This window comes from Limanda limanda, chromosome 1 (genome assembly GCF_963576545.1).
Source record: "Limanda limanda chromosome 1, fLimLim1.1, whole genome shotgun sequence".
NCBI lineage: Eukaryota > Metazoa > Chordata > Actinopteri > Pleuronectiformes > Pleuronectidae > Limanda > Limanda limanda.
The window spans coordinates 39,226,685-39,248,789 of NC_083636.1; the positions used below are offsets into that span (position 1 = coordinate 39,226,685).

The following is a 22,105-nucleotide window of genomic DNA, read 5'->3' on the forward strand; positions in this document are numbered from 1 at the left end:
TCTCTGACCCTAAATGCAAGTGCAGTAGGTATATTTATCTGATCGGATCTTTCTGTCTTTACTTATCTAAATTCAGAGTTCAGTGGAAAGAGGGCCAATGACCTCTGTCCTCATTAGGGAAAGATATTTGAATATATCGATAGGTCGTGCCATTTATTCTGCTTCTAACTGTCTGTGTCAAACAGAGTAGGCAGCCGAAGCAGGATCCCAATTATTCCCAGATACTAACATGACAGACAGGAGAGAGCTGTCGGTGCATTCAGTGAGGAGCAAACAATCTGCAATGAATGTAATGTGATGGGCACGAGGAGGGTTTCTCTATCAGTCTCTATTTATTTTTGTAATATATTGATTTTTTTCTAATTAGTAAATTAATCATTTTGTTCAAATTAACCAATAAATAGTGACTGTTAGTTCTAACAATTATCTTTCAGCCCTTTACTCAAATACATTGTACATTTATTAGTAAGAATTTCATGAAATAAAAAAAATCAAGTAGTACAAATTAAAGTTAAGGATCAGTATCACTGAGTGGAACCTAAATTAAGCCCAATATTAAAAAAAGATTTTAGGGCATCATTCATTTCACAGTTAAACTTTTACCTGATGATACTATTCCTTTGATAATGTTAAGTTCAGTGCAGTGGTAGCCGTAATAAGGAAATATGTTTTTTACTATATCAGACCTTGAATTACCACAGGAAGATATGGGTATGATTTACTTTTAGAAATCTGTGTCCATGAGCAGTTTGCAAATTTAGCTTTAAGCGCCGTCGCTCTATGCCAGCCCTTATTTGCTCTCAGAAGTCTTCGTTGAGTTCTTGTCTGAAAACCAATGATCGTGTATAAATAGGATCAATGCGTTTTAATTTCCCACCATACAAAATAATGAAGGCAAAATATTACAGGGGCTGCCATGTTGTGCTAGTGACAACGTTTCTGTTCAACCAATTGTGAGCTATTCTCACCTGTCAATCATGACATTTCATCTTGGGTTTATTGATTTAAATAACTACTTCAAAACTATGGTTGGGAACCAAACTCTGTACTTTTAAGGGTATTGACCGAATAACGTCAGTACAACTGGGTACGATTCACGTTGAATCAATCGGTGCCAAATTTCGATACCTGTGAGCACATCTGGGTGAGAGAGTATGTACACGTGAGTGAGAGGGAAAGAGAGAGTATATGTTAGATGAAGAGCAAGAGAGCAAGACAATGTGACTCACCCTGGAACGTGTTCGAGCCAAGCTCATTTCTAATCAGCGCACACAGTCAGAACAATGGTGAGTCAATGGCGCAGCAACCCAGGGAGCCATGCACAGGGAGCTCATTTGGGTCTTTTCAAATGTTTGGAGGGTAAAAAAGTTATTTTTTTCACAGTTCTTACCGGCTCTGTCGGTAATTTACCGCTCCTCTCACCAAGAGCACCCTGCATTTCCTCTGGCTCTCAATACTTTGACTAAGTTTGCAACTTCTGTTGTTTTTACCCAGTCTGAGTTTCCACATGTGTCCGATCACACTGTTTGCGTGTGTGAGTGCGTGTCAGCTGAATTATGAATGAATGCTCAGCCATTGCTAGTGATGAATCCGGCGGGGGATCCCCTGCTGTGTTCACACATCGACACATCCTGGATTTCTACAGACTTTATACCAGGAGGCCAGGTGGAGAAAGTCTGCAGAAACTTGTCGTGGAATTTTACCAATAATCAAGCACAAGTCAGCAAGTGTTCTTTCTGGAGTTTTAATTCTACATCTGCAGATGGGCATCACAGTACAAATCACGGCAAAGATTTCATACAATGAGCAATGACATACAGAAGACACAGCAGTTTTAAACCTTCACAAGCTCCTCCTGTGAGAGGAACACATGTTTATCAATTAACCTCTTTGATCTTTACAAATAGGTGATCAGTATCCTGTCTTCTCCTCGGTCTCAGGCTCCTTGAGTGAACATCTGTTTACAAGCATCTCTTATCAACATTTTACAACCCCCTCACATCCCCTTTCCTGTGACCTCTTTGTTAGGTGACCCTGTAAGTGAGGAAGTCATATAACATCAGTTACTTTGAGAAACACCCTGATAACTAAGAGAATCCATTTGCTCATATTTCTATACATCAAAGTAGTTCCTTCCATCAATCAATGCCCAAATGTTAAAATTCCCACCACAAACTACAGAGGGTCTCACTTGGACATTTGCGTTCACACATGCACCTTCTCGTCGAAAAATTAAAGAGGAAGTGCAGAGTCCATTTCATGTCTGAAAGCAGCTTATATGTGTCAACACAGCGTGAAGCACAACCCGTAGTTCACAGAGAACCACACAATTGCATCTCTATTACTGTTTCCTATCAGTGATTCCTGGTTATGTTTATTATTTCAATAATTAGTCATTTATGTCTCGCGGATGCCCTCGCTCCCTGATTACAATTAGTATTCCTCTGTTCAAGCCTTCCCCAAATGAAGGCGTCTCACCCTGAATTGTTTGGTCAAGGTTGTATCCACCCCAGATGTCGCAACTGCTCGGAATTAATGTGGATTAACACGACGCGCACAGCATGCTAATGTTATCTCCTTCCTTGCCGCTGATGGCCAGACAATTTAATTGCTGTGTGAGGGGGGAAAAAAAGTATAAAAATGTAATCCATAATTTCATATTTATCATAATAGCCTCTGGCAGTGAGAGAGAGAGGGGGGGGGGGAACGGAAACACAGTTTTTCCCGCCCTTTACCCTCGTTAGAACTCTCTCGGCTGCTCCTGCATCTCCTGATTATGAACAGAGGCTACCTTGGCACGCAACTTCATTAAAATCTATTTAAATCAACTTCAGCTGCAAAGTGTTCCTTTTTACAGCATGTACGAACAGAAGTCTCTGGGAGCATCATTAGAGAGTAGGACTGTGTGTGTGTGTGTGTGTGTGTGTGTGTGTGTGTGTGTGTGTGTGTGTGTGTGTGTGTGTGTGTGTGTGTGTGTGTGTGTGTGTGTGTGTGTGTGTGTGTGTGTGTGTGTGTGTGTGTGTGTGTGTGTGTGTGTGTGTGTGTGTGTGTGTGTGTGTGTGTGTGGTACTTCCTCTAAGTTTGGATAACAAGCTCCTTCACAAGTGTCAACACCCCCAACCAATTGCGTCCGTGTTACTGTAATGTGCCTGACAGGCTGAACGATTGCTTTGCCTCTGCCTTGATCTAGTTGTTTTGTTCCTGAGTTCTGGAGGCATGTTCTCACTACAAAGTGGCCCCATGTGCCCCGAAGACAGACCCACCATCTGGGTCCCAGAAAGTGCGTCCCCCACAGGGAGAGGGGCCTTCAAATGACATGACAGAGCCACCCACCCCACCTGCTAAACCTCCCATTAACAGGGGAGCAATCCTCTGAACTTTGTTCAACCTCCGCACTTTCTCTAAACATGTGTGCCTTGTGCCGAAAAAGATATCTTGAAGATTGTGATCTCGCCGTATTTGAGCGGCGTCTTTCCACTGATGATGCACTGCTATCCTCTCAAGTGTGGGTTGACCTGGGGAGAACGACCCCGGTCACAGTGTACATTGACCCAGTGAATTATAAACGTAAGTCGAACACTCTGCAAATGTTTGATTGTGTTTGATTCAGGGCTGAACGATGTAAAGGTTCAGTGTGTGGGATTTAGTGGAGTTTAGTGGTGAAGTTGTGTATTGCACCGCCTCACCGCCTCCGCCTCAACACAAAAAAGTTGACTGTAGAGCCAGTGTTGGTCCTGGCAAGAAGACCAGCTCCTGATATAGAAATAAAGGGATAATTCTGAGACAACTAAAATACAAAAAGATCTGGTTTCAGAAAAAACTATTGATCCACATACCAAGGAAATGTAGTTGTTACAGCAGCAGGCAAGTCAGAATGAGGTAGACAAGAGAATACAATTAGGAAAAGGAAATAAAAATGCAGAATATGTACATAATATACACATTCACTGGAGAAGTGGTTTCTATTGAGATGTTATTGAGTAAGTGGAATGACCCGGAAAAAGACTGAAAAACCAGTGCAGTATTTTTTTCTGCGTGTTGTAGAGTCAGACAGCAGTGGGAATGAAGGACCTATGGAAGTGGTCTTTTCTTGCACTGTGGGTGGAGCAGTCTGCTGCTGTAAGAGCTACTCAGGGCCCCCACAGTGTCATGGAGGGGATGAGAGGTGTTGTCCATGATGACATTCAGCTTCGCTCACTTCCACCTCTCACCCAAGTCCTCAGTGGAATCCAGAGGGAAGTCCAAGTCCAAGCTGGACTTTTCTGGACAACAGACAAATCCTTATTATTGTCCTGCACACTCCAAAGGACCTCAGTCTCCTCAGCAGGTGGAGACGACTCTGGCCCCTCTTGTACAGGACGTCTATGTTGGTGGAGCAGTCCAGTTTGTTGTTGAGGTGAACATCCCCAGGTTACAACATCACTATTCCCCCAGCCTTCCTCTTACTGCTCCCCTTTGCTCTCCTGTCGGCCCGCAGCAGTTGAAAGCCGTGCAGAGAGTTGAGTGAGTCCGGAGTGAGTTCACCCAGCCAGGTCTCTGTGGAGCACATAATGCTACATTCCCTCTGCAGCCTGGTTAGCGCCTTTAGCTCTTCCATTTCATACTGGAAAGATCTCAAGTTCCCAATAATCACAGAAGTTCTACACGGTTTCTTCTCCCAGCACTTACCTCCAGCTCTTCATCCCCTCCTCCCTCTTATTATCTCTGTGGGGATCTCTGATCATTCCTCAGGGAGTATCCTCGGGTGATGTAACACTAATGAAATCATCATTATCAATATTATATATATATTCATGTATACACTGGTCGAATAAAGAAATATTCAATTCACAATTTGTTGGACCAATAACACTATTGCAGTTAAGTCATTCTAAGTTAAGTGAAAGTGAATAAATATGTGTGTGTGTATGTGTGTGTGTTCGTCAAACATCCAAATTTTTTGACGAAGACAAGAATAACCAATATTTGCAATGAGGAAGAATGTTTGTGGGTTCATGGTCATTTGCCATCAGAAACAGCATAAATGTGTCAGCTGGTGCATTTGTACCTTGGTACATTTAAAAGTGTGCTCTTTAGATTTGCAAATTGCATTTTTCATAGTCCTGGTAAGTTCCTGAATGGTAATATTGTGTCTTTTTTTGCAGATCACTTTTGGTCCATTTGGAGAACGGCTACTTTGGCCGAGGTTTCGACCAGTTCTGTCCACATCTGCAGCACTACAACACGTATGTGGACAACATCTATAATGCCAGCAAAGTGCTCGGGGTAGGAACTCAACATTTTTCTTTCCACGTGGCTATCAAACCTCTGTGTCAGACCTATAAGAATTTGACAAGCTGTTCTTTACATTATTTAAATCCGAAACATTAAACTTTCATAGACAAAAGTCAGTCAAGCAAGACATTTTGCATATTTCCCTAAATATGCATCAGAATTGTCAAAATGTTACATCCTGGATTTGTGGGCTGGGATTTTTAGCAATGTTAACAAAGGACCAGGATTTCGAATTTTAGAGATGTTTCATAGTTTTTTTTTCCCGTAAGGAGGCCTGAGCTAATATTATGACATGATATAATATGACAACATATAAATATTATGTACGGACATTTCCCCCTAATTTAATTAAACAAGAGAGGCTCAAATGCAGAAACAAGACAAGAAATGGTGCATTAAGCTTTTAACACAGGCATTATTTCTAATGCCTGTCTGCTGTAGGGGCTGTATTACTGCTTTTAGCTAAATATATACTTTGCCTGGGGGAGAAGACAAGATATACACAGATCATTAGTATGTCATGTTCTTGTAGTCTGAGAGGCCTACTGCCATTTAACTACATGAAGTCAAGTGTGTGCAGGACATTTTTCATTTACTGTTTTCATGGCTAAAGACATGAGGAGCATTCAGGTTGTAAACAGGGATATCTGTCATAGCTTTACTTGGATGTAGTTTCTCTTTGATGGGTGGGGGGGTTATTTTTTTATTTTTCTGCTAATCAGATATTATGCCATCATAACCCCAAAATACTGGACAGACCAGGATATCCCGTATTGCATGTCACAAAATATGACTTGTAAATGTGCCTGTATGGCTTAGAGACTAAGAATATGTGTGTTTTTTGGGTGTTGCCTCAGATCCAGCTGAAGAAGAACAAGGCCTTCAGACGTTTCAAGAAACTGCAGGAATCCCGAGCAGAGTTCAACGACCACAACCTGGAGGATTTACTGCAACTTCCTGTTCACCGGATTGATCAGTAAGCCGCCCTCTTCCTACTGTGTAAATGAAGGAAGTCTAGATGTCCCTTTTCTTTTTCGTAGGTTTGATAAGGTACCACAGGTTGGGTTAGGTCCGTTCGTTGTGAAATACTACCTTAAGTTGATCAACTGTGGCACTGGACTACAATTTATGAGCATCAATGAAAACTTTTCTGATTTCTCCATTGTTATACAGAAAGATATCTCCCCCAAAACACACCATACACTGATGATCTCCTAAAGAGCTTAAATTTGACAACCAGAAAATGTTTCCTGTACATTTTCCAATTGTCTGTACGTAATTCATACTCGAGTTGTATAAAAACAGTTTTCTTTTATTAATTTAAATGTTTCAGGAAGCGCTGTGGTGCCGCTGTTCCACCATCACGAGTTCTCTTACAAACGGGTCACAGATTTCACACTCGAGTTCCTCGGTGGCTGTTTGTTGTTTATTTTTCACCAGTCACCCGCTACGCTGCACAATGTACAGCGTCCCGTGACAGATGTAATGATTATTATTTGTTGTAGCACACATGTAGCACTCAGACTGTCCAGAAACTGTCAAAATCCCTTTTGTTAAACACCAGTATTTGTTAGCTGTAATTTCACGCGGTCTTGATCTTGCTCGTTAATTAGTGGAACAAGGAGGAGAAACGGGCTGAAACGTGCTTCCCAATGCTGCGGATATCATGACACTGGTTTATCAAGCTGCTTGCCTCGTGTCTTAATTAAGGGCCTCCTCATCCTCTCATCTCTCCAGATGTATAGTCGAGCACGCGTAATGTTACATCTATCCATCATGCGAGGGATATGGGCTGACTCTTCGCCTTTCAAATCGGAGACACTCTGCTGTATATCTCATTTATGTTCACTTTCTCCTCTATAACAAAGGATCGGTTTCCCTTTTATTTCCTCACAGTCCCACACATAAGGCTTAACGTGACACTCTCCATGCAGCTTTTCCAAGCCATGGAGAATGATAGGGATGCGCTAATCCCACCTTTTCTTTTCATACCTCAACTCGGGGTATTTCCAACAATGAGTATCAACCAGTTTTCTCTTTTTCACATATTCAAAATCTGTGCGGCTCATTATGTGAGTACTGAGGGTATTATGTTAACGTAAGATACATTTTGCATGCAGTGCATCCAGTACACCCTGATGAAGGCATAAGCCAAACTGGTTGGTGTATTTCAAAGCTTCAAGCCCATTAAAATAAAGGCCTTTTACGTTTTTCTAACCACTTTGAGTGCCTGCCTTATTTCCTCAGATGTTTCAACATTTGCATGCATGTTGTCATATCATTTAGGGCTCTATTTTCCTGAAAAAGAGACAGGCAAAAAAACCAAAAGGGTTTAACCAGAAACTTATTTATTAATTAATTATATTTTCTATTCATTTTTGGTGACTACATGTGCTGCGGCAAACCAGGCGCAACCAGGCTTAGCCGGTTGGAACATGTAGGAGAGGCTGAATGCAATTTTACAGTCAGGAATACAGAATCAGCAGGTGGAGTCGGGCTGAGCTTCAGTCAGGGGTAGACACAAAAAAACAAGACTCGCGCCTGAGGAAAATTGCATACAAATTGTGTTTGCCCTTGCACTTGCATTGCGTCTGCAGGAAAACACAGCCCTGGGTTACTCAAAACTGCTGGCTGGTATTTATTTATTTTTGTGAACTCCATAGGTCATCCATGGGTCACTCACTCACAACACTGCAGTGATTTGAAGGGTTGTAATGGAATGGTCGCTGTTTGTTTTTGGCTGCTGGCATAGCAAAGGAAAACAGGTATGAAAATGGATTGGGCACTGTAAAGTTGATGCAATCAAAGAATGGCCGGATCAGACGTTTGTGTGCATCTACACCGTTGATACTCAGATGATTTGCCGCCATGTTAAAACATTTTTATGTCAGGACTTCATGACAGCTTTGTTGAGGGCATTTTGGGTTCAAGCTTTCTCATAACCTGGTCGAGGTCATTTCATATTGAGGTAACACTACATATCATAACTCTTTAATACTACATTTTCTCTCAACCATGTAAATTGGAGCAGTGTCTTTGCAGATGCCAGAGCCATGTTCACATTCACAACACACTAACAAACTAACAAACTAACAAACTAACAAACTTACCTATATCAAACTCTTCAAAGATGCAGAGAGGATCCCATTTTAGGCCTGCTGGAAATCTTGTAAGAGTCTGCAACGACTCCAGCTAATCAGAGCAAAGGACAGGGTGAGGGTACATGAGGTATTGAGGTGCATCAGGGAGTGATGTCCACTGAAGCATTTCACCTTTGTGTGAATGTTTATGAGCAGGATGGCACAAAAGAGCAGAAGGGTCAGTCAAATTCATTGTCTTTACTTGCAAGTGTTTTAGAGATCAAACATATTTTGGAGACCAGACAGACTAGCCAGCGGTGAAAGATCACATAGTTTATGATCCCTGTCACCAGTCAGTAACAACTGCAAGACTTCCTGTTCACAAGACAACAAGTCGTGTAAACTACGCAGCGCTCCGATGACTTTGAAAGTCGTGTTCTTTTTAAATCAGCTTAAGTCGTAACAGCCAGCAGGTAACTCTTTCCATCTCCATGTTGCACACGCACCAATGCTATGCACGCATCAGTGTGGCCCGGTCGTTCAAGTGTTAGTGAATGATTAAAATATCTCGGCCCTCTCTCACGCTGCCTTTTGCTCCACATTTCCCACCATCATCATTATTGATTCATCTGTTAAACGGGAGACTCGAGGGACACGTCATAATTTTATGATGATTTTAAGTAGCATGGGCAGACAGTCATCAACGCCGGGTGTCTTACCTTGCTCCGACTCTGTGGCGGGGAATAGCACGAGATTGTTGTCACTTATCACCATTCAAGAATGATGGATGGCGAGCAGGATGTGTTGAGTGCGGATACTTATGTTGCTGCCAGGGGAGGAATAAAATCTTTGCTTTTATTAAGTGGCATTCACTGGAGCCAGCTGGATTGGTGTCCTCCCCACTGAGCCCGCCATTATGACAGTGATGGGGCCTTGAGTTGATTGCGGCACTGAGTAGCAACCTTTTCAGCCTGTGTTGGCCATGTTTCTGTCGATAATAGAGATGTAGCTCTCATAGAGACGGCAGCAATTGGGAATTTATCTGCTCTAGGATGAGCATCACTTAGTCTAACAAGGGAACGACCCAACGGTTCGCCTCCTGAATGCAAAGGCGGCAACTCTCCAGAGGTTGTGGGGTCATTGACATACTTGCTAAGCAGTAAGTGTGTAGCAGTGTCGATGGACATTTCTAATGTTGTCTTTAATTTGTCATTGTTGGTTTTCGCATTAACTGCTTTATGTGCTCAGGTAGTTCCATCAGTTCCTTCAGCCAAACACAGTGAGGTTCTAAAAAACACAAGGTTGGTCTTTTGATTAACATTTTTAAAGGAATTCTGAAAATGTTTCTGAAAGGACTCCATTCTGTGGTCTACAGGCACTGGGTTGTATTTTAGTGAATAGCTTGAATTCCACCTCATTGTGTTACACAGTTTGTAGAGAGGACGGCAGTAAAGTGCTGCAATTATTGCATGCCACAGTGGTTTGTGGTGAATCTTTTCTTAATTCTATTGACCCTGAACTTAGAGTCCACATTTCCCAAGTTCAAAATTCTCATCACTGAATATGAATATTGAATATTATTGAATAGTAATTAATGCCTAAGCCAATACATTTTTTTCCCACTCAAAATAAAGAAAAACATCTTTCTTGTCTATAGATGTTGGTTTTGATTAAAAGAAAATGTATTCTGAGAAAACCTCCACATTTATCGTTTTTTTGGGACAATAAAGATCAGTTGTTGTAGAGTCTGTCTCCCACAGTGAAGATTGAGAGCATAAGAGATGAAGGAAGCGTTTCTTACAGAATTATTTAAAACTTTTGCAGGGGAGAACATGCAAACCCAGAATGGACCCTCTTATGCGCAACAGTTTCTAAAAGACGGACACTCAGACTAAAGAGTGAAAGGTAACTTCTCACGTGAGAGAAGAAACTGCATTGATGCCACACCTGCAGTTGAAATCTTGAGGTCTGATTGACTGGTAAAAATGCTATGGACATAGCACAAGTATGCCGTAGTGGAGCAGGAAGAGGGAGCATGTAGCAAATAGCGCTGAACACACAGTGTAAGAGATCTATTATATTAAATGAGAAGTGTAAAACATTTTTTTGGTTCATAATGAAACTGTGGTCAAATTAGAATGTGACAGGTCACCACAGTCTAGATAATTAATTGGAAACGCTGATGAAGGCATCTACTCACTTCCTGTCAGCACATATGAATGCGATACAATATTTGATCAAATTGCTCATTTAGACATTTAGACAAAAGTCAGAGTCAGAGTCTCATGTCACAAAAAACACCAGCACCCATCAGGAGTTATTAAGACCTCAATAATACTGAAGTTTACTTTGTGTTCCTTTGATTTGATAATTTTGTGTGCACTGCAGACACACACAGATGTTTAATATTTATTCAGGAGCAATTAACAGAGCCAGCTATTGTTTTGGTTGTCTGTGGTTTATGTTTTATTTATTCAGGATATATTAATATTTTTAATCCTAATTTAATTCAAATGTCAGGCTGAATATTCTTAAGAATTAAGTTCATACCAGTGGTTTTAAAATGGATTTACAACGACGACAACAATATAATTTATCGAAATAATTTCTGGGACAAAATGTCACCCCAAATTTGTTTTTATTGTGACATGCCTACCTTAATAGTTTTAAGAATGGACTGAATTAGAGGTTTCTTTGTTCAGATTACAGCTTAAGTTCCCTGAGAATTTATTTCATGTCCAGGCAAAATTGGTATTGTACCATGAAATATCCTGAACTAAAGCGATATTCAAAGAAATGTAATGTAATTGAACCCAACTCTAGTTAAGAAATCACCAATCCATATGGGAACTGCCAAGAAAAGTTATCATAGGTGTATTATTGCGGTGCCATTCGGCGAATACAAAAATGTTGGGTGCATCTAAATTATGTGCTGGTGCAGCCAATGTAAAAGGTGCGCCTGGAGCCCTGTTTCAGGTGAACCCATGCCAGCCTTTTAATGACAGGCTGATGTAGAAGCCTTGGCCTTAAATTGACTAATGCTGCAGCACAAAGTAATAAAAGCTTCAGTCCGTGTGCACTTTGAAGTGTTTTCTAATGTCTGCTTTAGTCACACTTTCAGAGAGATAACATGCTCTCTTCACTCACTTCATATTACATATTAATTGCTTAAGTTTGGACTGCGGAGTAACTCGAGTCCTCTGTATTTTCCGCGAATGTGCATTCCTTTGCTTTTAAGCTATTAAAGTTGAGTAATTACCCACAAGCCCAAGCCATGTTCACTAACCCATGCAGAAGCCTGCCAGTGCCTCTTGTCTCTTAATTACAAATTTGAATCCTTAATGCATGTATGGGAAGCAAAATAATTAGACAGATATTTCCTCCTCCTCTTTTTTTCCCCTTTACCGACTTGTGTGTAAATGCCCAAATGACCTGATGTGTATGCCAGGAGGGAGCCTGCATATCATCTGCATATTACAAAGGAATTAGCAGCTCCTGCTGCAGCGGTGGCAGGCACATCCCCTCACCAGGACACGCTCTCTGAAGCTGCACTCATTATTAGAATATATATTAACTGTTATAAATATGGTTCAGATTATGTTATTGTCTAATTATCTTTGCTTTGCTTTGCTGCTAATGAGCGGGACAGGACAGCTAAATGGGAGAGTCGGGTTTTACATTATTTGCGATGTGCCTAATAATGCTCATCAGCGTGTTTCTTTTTTGTTACGTGGTTGATTTAATTAGCTCTTGGTCTGCACTCCTTTATAAGAAAAGAGGGTCTCCAACGCTAATAATACCTGTAATGTATTTGTTATTACATGATGAGACAAGAAGAGGAAGATGTGAAATTATTCCTCCTTTTAAGTGTCTCTTAATTGAAGGAGGCATAACTGGAGCTTATTGGAGCTTCCGTTTTCATTTCCAATGAGAAGCCGACTACAAGGGCATTTCTCCTATTCCACCCACAGACCCACCACCATGCTAACCTGCTGCTTCCTCCTTCAGCTCCTCTAAAAGCTACAACACACACATACACACACACGATCAGATTCATTTCAGGCCAAACTGCTTTTTTTCCTGTTAACTTTCACTTACACAGAAACTGTACTGTAATGTAACTGAAAGGTAAACAGAGGGGTGTTGAAAACCGCCTGAGTGGGATTCTTTATGTCGGAGTTTACATTCTAGCTTCTGGTGCTGAATACTGCAAAAGTTTTGAATTCGGATGCCGATACAGTGTGTGGATCCAATATTATGACCTCACAGATGACCAGCAAACACATTAAACGTGTCAGAGTATGTTAAAAGTGTTAAAGTTTATAAAATGAGAGAGAGATTCATACAAGCTGTTACCAGTTAAATACGTAGTTCGCCCACTCTGCCTTCATTGGACTGTGCTGTAACTAAGCAGAAGAAGTGAATAATGTGTTTATCAAATAGAATGGAGATTATTCAGAAAAAATCTGTGCTAATGACTATATTCAGTATTTATAAAGATAGAAAATATCTTATATATGTATTCATGGCGTGAAACTAAAGTACACTCAGGATAACATGTACATTCCAATACACGCAGGTATTTAACACAAGCACGCACACGGAATGCAAACTGTTTTATTGTTGATATTGTTTATTAATGTTGGCTATTATTAATATTTAGAGATTCAAACACTAAATACAAGTCAATTAATTCAATTTGTTCATTAACAGAAACATTTTCAATAAATTATTCCCAACATTTGCTGGCTATAGCTTCTGTAAAGGGAGGTTTTCATGGTGGTGTGATTTTTGGAGTATTAGTCAAATAAAAAAGAAATCTGAATACACCACCTTTGGGAAATTAAAGAGGCTATACATCTCACTAATTTCTGATATTTTCAAACAAAGCAAATATTCGATTAATTGAGAAAATAATTGTAAGATAAATTGGGAATGACAATAATTAATTGCCTCCCTAAAGTACAAATCACTTAACTAGTCTAGATGATGAAAATAATTTGACAGATCTCCATGTAGTTCCCTGATCTCAATATACAGGATTACTACACAAAGATTGAGTTAAAAAAGCAGGTTTCTACGAGCAGCTTGAAGAACCACCATTGTGTTGTTGTTATCCTCTACACACTGTACACAAACACCATCCCACTACACAGTTGTCACTCTCCAACACATGTCTCGTCCCACTCATGCCACCGAATAGCCCACTAGCAGTGGTGTATCTGTCTGCTGGTATCAATAATGGCCTCTCTCAATGGCACCGCTGTGTCTCTGGAACAGGCCCAGACTGCACAAACACAGGGCTGCACAGGCAGACACTGGAAATCAATGTCAATTGTCAATGCACTTCAAGGTAACATCATCCCAGTGAAAAGGATAAAGATTTCAGAGCAAGCCGGTGCTTCGCAACTGTTACTTCAGGTTGAGGCTGAACCTAGGACGATAAGTTACTTCAATCTGCCACAAATTGATTACGTTTTCTTCGGAAGAGGACGTTTTTATTCGTAAGTTCCATGCGCAAGTTTATTAATCAGACTTAATGTAAATTGAGTTTTTACTTAACTTAAAAAAGAAAAGAATAGAGCTGCCCCCATCAGATAAGAAGAGTAGGTAACTAAAGTAACGAAACCTGAGTTCTGAAGTAACAAAAGTAACAGAACCTGACAATGACACTCAGCATGTGCGCACCAGTGTAAATAGAAAGCAGATCTTCTATAGTTGGTTGCTTAGTTACAGCTAAAAAGTACGAATGAGGAACACAATGATGAAAATTAAGATTAGGGATTTATTTTCATTGAAGGACGATGAGGTAGAACTGTTTCTGACAGTATGTGTTTACAACATGTTGCATAGGTTCTGACTGACAAGAACCATTCAGCGAGTTCATGTGACTCAGAATACAACACAGCCTGTAGTTTTCAAACTAAATTACCAAAACTCTAGAATAGTGTTTCCAGCAGGCGTAAACACAGCGATGCCTTTTTTAAACTAAAACACACTTTTGTGGATGTAGCCAGAGACATTCAAATGTTATATAAATTAAAAATCTGACATCCCCCCATCCCCACCCCAGTGTTGTTATTGAACAAAATAATGACGCAGCATGGCTCTGGATCTTTTAGCCAGAAATGCATTGTCACAATTTCTGTGTAACTCTGGTTCTGAGTCTTACTTTAAAACTGAAAAGTCTATTATTTTTATGTTGTGAAGGATGAAACATCAGAACATATCTGAAATGTATCTTACCATTGTGGAAAAGTGAGTCATAGAAATGTTTTAAATATCACGGCAAAAGTTTGTCAGGCAACTGCACTGAGAACCAAGATAAACCGCGTTCGTTATTCCACAGTGGATAATGTAAAACCGATGATCTAGCAAAACACTGTATTCAATGATGACTATTGTTGTGGATAATTCGTTGTTAAATTTACTCTCAGGTTATTTTCTTAGTAGTTCTATGAATGCTTCTAGGCTGTCAGTCTTAAGAGCACAATACATTGATTGTTATCTACTCTCTGCCAGCTTTTTGTTTGATTGACTTCATCAGATTTTTATAACTTTTATTTAAAAAGGTGAAAAAGTCAATTTTACATCCAGGCTGTCTCTTGACTCACTCGAGTAATTTGTTTTCTGCCAGGCAATGTGTCTGGGGAGGACTCAAAGTAAAAACCAGTGGAGATCTCCATCTCCTGGTGTTCCAGCTGCATCTGTCAGGGTTTGTCACCATCAACAAGTCTTCAAAGCAAAACGCCGTTCTCCCCATCTGCACCACGAGTCTGGAGCCTCACTGTGTGCATCTTCCTGCCTGTTACTTCTGATTTCTCCTGAAGTGTGTTTTGTAAGACGCCGCTGGTGCTTCTCCCGCGTTGAGGCTTGAGTGACAGGACAAAGCCACATGACTCAAAAAGTCTGTCGTGCTAATTTCAGCTCGTGTTTTAGTCGGTGACCTTGCTTGTTTTTCTGTTTTCTCCCAGGTATATGCATTTCTTACAGGACCTGACTGCCAACACCACTCCAGACAACCCGGAGTTTGAGCAGCTTTCAAGTAAGTGTCTCTTCTGATCATACTGCTGCCCTTATCGTAATTTTGTTTTTGCTTCTCAAGGAAAATTCCTGCAGATTGATCCTGTGTGGGTTTTATCGTGTGTTTTGGGCGACGTTTGTTGAGCTGCACGCGCGTGAACCCGAGGTCGGCGTTGTCGCCTCTCCCGCTCTGTCAGGATCCGCTGTGGCAGCGACCTAACAACAAGCGATGTGTTTGTGTGATGATGTGCTTTGCATCCCTATAGACACAGAGACTTCTGGCCTGCACACAGTGGGACTCCTGCAACCTGTAACAAGCAGCGTGGCGCACAGGAGAGTTAAGCAAAGCTGTACAATCATCAAAAAAGTCCAGCCCTCCAACAGTGGGAAAGCAAAACAAACAATAACAAGAAAAAGAAAAAAACGCAACCTGTGAAGACTTTCATCGCACCAGTCAGACTCATAGTGAAAGACAGCCCTCATTATCTTCATTTGAGGAACAAAGGGAAAGTGATTTTTCCCTCTCATTCCTCATTTGTTGTTATTGTCACAGCAGCGCGCGGCGAGCGGATAAATGAAAGCGAGGCGAGCCGAGATGCGCGTGTAAAGTTCTAGTTTGATGTGGATTTTGACATAATTAATTGGGAGCGGATCAGAGGATATTAAGCAGGAGCTATATTAATAAATAAAATCTCCAACATCAACACGAATCCCGATAATGACTAATTTCAATCGTCAAATAAACAGCAAATCTGACTCAAGTGCGGATGTACACAAGGAATTATTTATGTGTATCAATTAAAATCTCATTGCGGGTGTGCTGCCTTTGCTTACAAATTAAAACAGCCCCTGACTCTAAGATGAAGGTACATATTCTAAATGCGCTCCACCATCGCCTCTTCCTCTTCTCATTAGAGATCCTTTTTTTAAACTCCTCTGCTTTTTTATTGGGGGCTGGGGGTAGAGGAGAAACTTCATACAGTCAGCGAGCTTGTATTGTAAAGGGAATAATTTAAAAAAGAAATTTCCAGACAAATCACATTGTATCTGATTAAGCAAACGAGCAAATAGAATCACAAGAGGCTTTGTTGTTGTTGTTATTGTTTTCTTGTCGGGCTCCTGCTTTTTCTCGTCTTTGTCTTCTTTTTTTGTTTCTCTCTCCTCTTTCTCCCTCCCTTCAAGCCTCCCTCTTTCCCTCGCAGTGCCTTCAGGTTGGATTTAATTGTAGTAATGACATCACTTTAGCAGTTTTCATCCGGCAGCTTTAATATTACACTCTCACAACCCAACGCCGCTGTCGTAACCATAACCAATTCTGAGCGGAGAAGAGGCGACTGTCCCACTCTGTCAGAGACTTAACAGTAAAAGTAACAGTAACAGTCCTCATCCCTCAGTCGAACACTTTTTAAACAGTGAATAAAAGGAATAAAGAGCTGTAAGAGGAGGAAGTCGTCTTCAGAATGTGTAATGGGCCAGTTGTATTATTAATGCCTCAGCCAGAACTCAGTCCAAGAATACTGTAATTAGGAGCTGTTGTTTTTCTTAAGCTGGCTGTGGAAAAAAATTCCAAACACGTACAACAAAGGGAGGAAGAAAAAAAAAAAAGTCTACACGGATGCCTTGTTTGGTTTACATTGTAATTGTTGTGAAGTTAAGCGAGCCAATTAGGCCGTGATTATTTTAGTGTAGACAAGTCGCCCTGAGGATCAAGTTCATCTGCCGAGTTTCAGCACTCAGAACAAAAGCAGGAAAGTTGAGCTTGAAATTAGAATCCATCTGTTTGTTGTTATTTTGGACGCGTTAATGATGTAGTTCTAAATGTTTACAGCAGTTATTATGGCTGACACACAGTAATTGGATGCTTCTCTCTATTTTGATGATTTGCCTATTTGTTCTGGGGCAAAGATTTTGAAAGCTTTGTACAAAAATAAGTAAGAAATGCAGTTTGTGAGCGAGTTAGTTTCACACAGCTAGGTTTGGAATAGCACCGTTAATAGAAGATCCATTAGTTTGGTGGAGTTTCATTGAAAATTGTTCACTTCTGCTCTTCTGCTTATTAATTGAGTAGAGCTGATATAAAACTAGCTTAACTCTGTCCATAATTAAATATAAGGGAATGTTTTTTTCATGTTTAAATTGTCATTTTTGCCATTTAAACATGCGTAGATAGGATTGTTTGTTAATTAAATGTGAAAGGGATAATCCTGTGAGTTTCTAACAGATGTCTGTATATAACAGACAGATCACATGTCAGTGCTTCCCATTTAAAAAAAATTAAGCCGAAATATACAGGTGATGCCATCCTGTACTCGATAGACGTCCCATCGATACATATGCTGAACCAATCACAAGTCAATCTCACCTGTCAATCATGACAACTTGTTTTATAGCTTCAAATAACTAATAAAAACCAACGTGACAAATTAGCACTTGATTGAACTTTGCATTTACTCAATTATATTTACATTTATTTTACATTTTGGGCTCCAATTAACAAGCTGCCACATTAAAGTGGTGAACATCCTGATTCTAAACCTGGTCATTTAACAGATACTATTGTGGAATGTGCCATTCTCTGCAATCAAAAAGTCTAAAAACATAAAAAGAAAGAAAGAACAATGTGTTCCCCTCGTTCCTCTCTCTCCTTCCCTCCATCTCTCTCTCCCTCCTCAATCTCTTCTTCTTCTTCTGCAGCTGCCTCTGGGCCTCCGTGCTCTCCTCAGTGTGCTGGTTTATCCTGAGGCCCACTTTGCCTATTGTTAGAAACTGATTAAAATAATAGAAATGCAAGAAAATGTAGTTGTTTATCAAAACAAGATGCTGTTTTCTCACTGTAATCTATTCTTCAAACGCTCCAAAATACTTCATTTGCATATTATTGTACAGCAGGCTTAGTTTACTTTTTAGTATCTCTTCAGTATCTTTTCACAACTCGAGAACTATGACTGCATTCAGCACCTTCGAGGGCTTTGTCTGTGTGTGGTAAGCTCGCTGGCGGTTGGTATAGAAACACCACTTCTGAAAAACATGCAGGGTCTTCCAACTTTTCGTTGGACCAGAAAAGTTCCACTGATCCAAAAACACCTTTTGTCCTCTAATTGTAAGCATTGGTTGCAAGAGATATTTTATTTCAACATCCAATTGATGGAAACAGATACACCATCAACTCAATAGTATTACAGAGCTTTTTGACAGACTTCTTTATCCTTCTTGATTGAAACAAAGTGACATCAAGTAAAACATCAGTTGTTATTTGGCTCAAAATTAGTGTCCACACTAATATGTTTTCATTTTAAAACGATGCTTCAGACCATAACATTCCTCATTCAGACAAGCCATCAGGCTCCAGTTTTCACCCACCTCTCTGCCATTTTCTCATCTCAACCCCAACTGGTTGAGTCTGGTTCTGCTAGAGGTTTCTTCCAGTAAAAGGGTTGCTCGTTGTGGCAAATTGAGTTTCTCCATAATATTGTAATTTCTCTTACTATATGCAGAGGCCTAAAGATAAAGTATGGATAAACGGAATCTTCTACTTTCGAAGAAAAGGCTCAAAACTATGAGACTGACAACGTACTAAAACTGTTAGTGAAATTTTTAATTCTTGTAATTCATTATCCATTTTGCAGTCACCACTTTTTTGAGTCATTAATGATAAGACCCAATTAGGAAGCGGAAAAAAATTGACCATGTAGTAATTTCCAAAAGTCTGAGTTTCTGGCTGTCCTGACAAAAGTGCAACTCATGTGTACTAAACACATAAAACTGGGGCCTGAACTGGGGCCTGAACTGTTTCAAAGTGTCTGTTTTAGGTGCTAACACACTCGTAACAAAAGTGATCCTTTTTAAAACTACAGGTTAGTGTGGCTTTAGCCTGTAGCTGCTTAGAGTGTGTTTGCTCCTCCTGTGGTCAATTAGTGCTTGCCGGCAACTTTATTGATTAAAAATATTTAGCTAGTATCAGCGTTATATGTTCAACTCTCAGTATGGGTGTTGTACAGCAGATAAGGTGGGAAGGGGACTTGTCTTTGTCTGATGTTGCAGTGAACACTTAAACCAAATGAGCTGAGCTTATTTGGGGCTGCTGTTGTTTGCATACTATTACAGACTGACAGTTTGGCTGATTTGCAGGAGGGCAATGCATTATAAGCTACGAGGGCCCCCGTGGTGGAGACGAGCAGCCCCTAATGAGTACGACCATGCTTTGGTGCCCCTGCACACGCATTCAAACACAAGACCCAGCCCAGTCTGAGCCACACAGCAGACCATCAGGCCCAATCAGGGCTGTCTGGATATTTCAATTTGTGCAGCTCGGTTAAGTTCTCTGCAAGTGCACTGCTGATGAAATCAAGCACAATCAGGCCTCGATGCCGAGTGGGCCTCGAAAAAACAAAGGTTCTTACCTCTCAGTCCTGACATTTCCCTTTTTCTGCGCAGCATTTGCTAGCCTGCAATAGGCTTAAGTGTATAACGACAAAAGGACCATAGCATATTTGTTGTTATCATTACATAATTGATAAAAATGCAGTATTGGAAGGATGGCAGTAAATGAGGAAATACAGTTAGAGAACAGCATGCATTAAAGGTGTCTGGCCCTGATCAATAAAGTGCCGGCCCATTACGGAGTATTGATAAGAGAAGTTGAAGCGATAACATCCTAACAGAACCCTTCCCTAAAACTACCTGTGATAAAGTCTTTTACTGTAAACAAATTAAGACTCAGTGACTCAGGTTAAGAAGAGGGTTCAGCACTTCATAGCTCCAACCATGTACTTCTATATATACTGTACATCATATGTGCTCCAGGCCTTCTTTCCCTCTTGCGGTTAATGAAAGGGAATTACTTTTTGTCATTTATGGGCATTTGTAACCAAAGAGCACCGGCGGTGGGCTCAGAAAGCAGCATTTGTAGAGGGACTTAATTTCAGTCATTTCTGAAATCTCGGATGACTGCCAGTGGAAGTCACTGACTACTTCAAGCCCCTTTATGGTCAGGATCACCATATATTTTCGAAGACAAGTCTGAAATTTTCTCTGAGGGCACGGCCAGTGTGAACAACCTGGGGCTGTGTCCTCTGAGTGGGTGGCACAGATGAATACTCTTTATCATGTCTGTAATGTATTATTGCAATGTGATTATTACTTGCGATGTTGTCAATTTCCTGAATTGATGTTCAGTCTGTTTAAAGTTCATGTGATCATACAGGAATGTTTGTTTTTGTGAAATTAAATACCAGGTGAAATTACCTTAACAAATGTTTTTGCTGTCAATCAGTCATTCTTGGTGATTTTGATCCACATCTGTATCATATGATTCATCAGTGATTGTCCTCACATGTATGGTATGTGTAAAAGTGTTTGTGCATGTGTGCTGCAGGGGCGGTGACCGCGGTGAGCGATGTGTCCCAGCGCATCCAGAACAATACCAGGCGCCATGAGAACCACCTGCAGCTTTGCCGTGTGCAGAAACTGCTGAAAGGACGGAGTACAAAGGTGCTGGCTGCAGGTTAGAGCCTCTGATCACATATTCCTTTCATCTCGTCCAAGAACCACCTCCATCACCCCTCTATCCCCCCCGCTGCATCCATTGCTCTATGTCCTATGGGACACATGGGAGGGGGGTGAGTATAGAAGTATAGATAAACTGAAGTAGAACTAGCTAAGTATGGAGACATTAGTCTGAATGGTTTTTAATCAATGGCTTTCTATTAACTGTTACCTGTCCCTCTTGCCAGTGGTTTTCCACCTCATCCTGCCTTCCCTCCCGCTCATTTATTCCCCCCCCCCTGTTTGTCACGGTTCACTCTCTACTTGTGGAGCTGTGGCCCTCTCCTTCCTGCCACTCCCTCTCCTGTTGTTGGTCTCCAGAGGGCCCGGCCTCCTCGTTGATCTGCTCGTCCTGCCAATCTCCCCCAGGACCAATTAGAGCCCAGTCTCATCTAATGGACCAGCAGATAAAAAGGAAGCCAAAGTGTGTTTGCTGGATGCGAGTGAGCGAGAGTGTGTGTTTGCTCAGATATATGCAGGCTGCCTTTCTGTGTGTGTGTGTGTGTGTTTACGGATGTGTTGGTTTGTAGGCTGGGAGCGAGTGCTGAATAGCTGCTCATCTCTCTAATGCCGATGTGGGAAGTTTCAAAAGCTTCCTCTCATCCAGGCTCTCAGGCCCCTTGCAACTCCGCCGGCTTCCTTTCCAGCCAATAAAGCTTCGGTCCCACCAGGCAGACTTCAGAGCAGCCGCAGCACCACCCCAACCCGTAACCCCATGCAGACCCATTCTACTTCCTTCCCACCAACCTCACTTCTAATGTGGGTAAAAGAAAAGCTCTGCCTTTTACAGATGAGAGGCGTCGGAGCCCCTCAAACATACTAAGTAGCTCTGTCGGAGACGGTGGGGGTGGGGGGGGGGGGGGGCGCGATTGTGAGACACAAAGCCTGAATCAATGGGACACTGATACAGCAGACAGTCGGCCTGTTTCCTGGGAGGCTGCATATTTGTGTCTGCCAGCCTGTTCCTTCAATTTAGAACAAAGATGTTTCACATTCTGCATCGTGTCTCACATTGATTTTTCTCAAATGTATGTCACTTTATGCCCCTGACTATTGCACATAATTGTGTTTCGTCTTTTGTCATTTATATGTATGCGTTTTCCTTTTTCTTGTCTCAGGTGTCGAGGGCTAAGACTACCTCATTCAATTAAGCATTATTGTGAGTCTAAGCAAACTTGGAGAGG

At 41.1% G+C, this 22,105-nt stretch overlaps 1 protein-coding gene across 1 annotated transcript in view; it reads left to right on the forward strand.

The window, feature by feature from the left end:
- Window positions 1–22,105, forward strand: part of arhgef39 (Rho guanine nucleotide exchange factor (GEF) 39) — a 50,599-nt gene that overhangs the window by 10,428 nt on the left and 18,066 nt on the right. Inside the window, exons 4-7 of the mRNA XM_061075663.1 lie at window positions 5,145–5,265; window positions 6,132–6,250; window positions 15,329–15,399; window positions 20,752–20,880. Coding sequence (XP_060931646.1) covers window positions 5,145–5,265; window positions 6,132–6,250; window positions 15,329–15,399; window positions 20,752–20,880 — 440 coding nt within the window. The remainder of the gene's footprint in view (window positions 1–5,144; window positions 5,266–6,131; window positions 6,251–15,328; window positions 15,400–20,751; window positions 20,881–22,105) is intronic.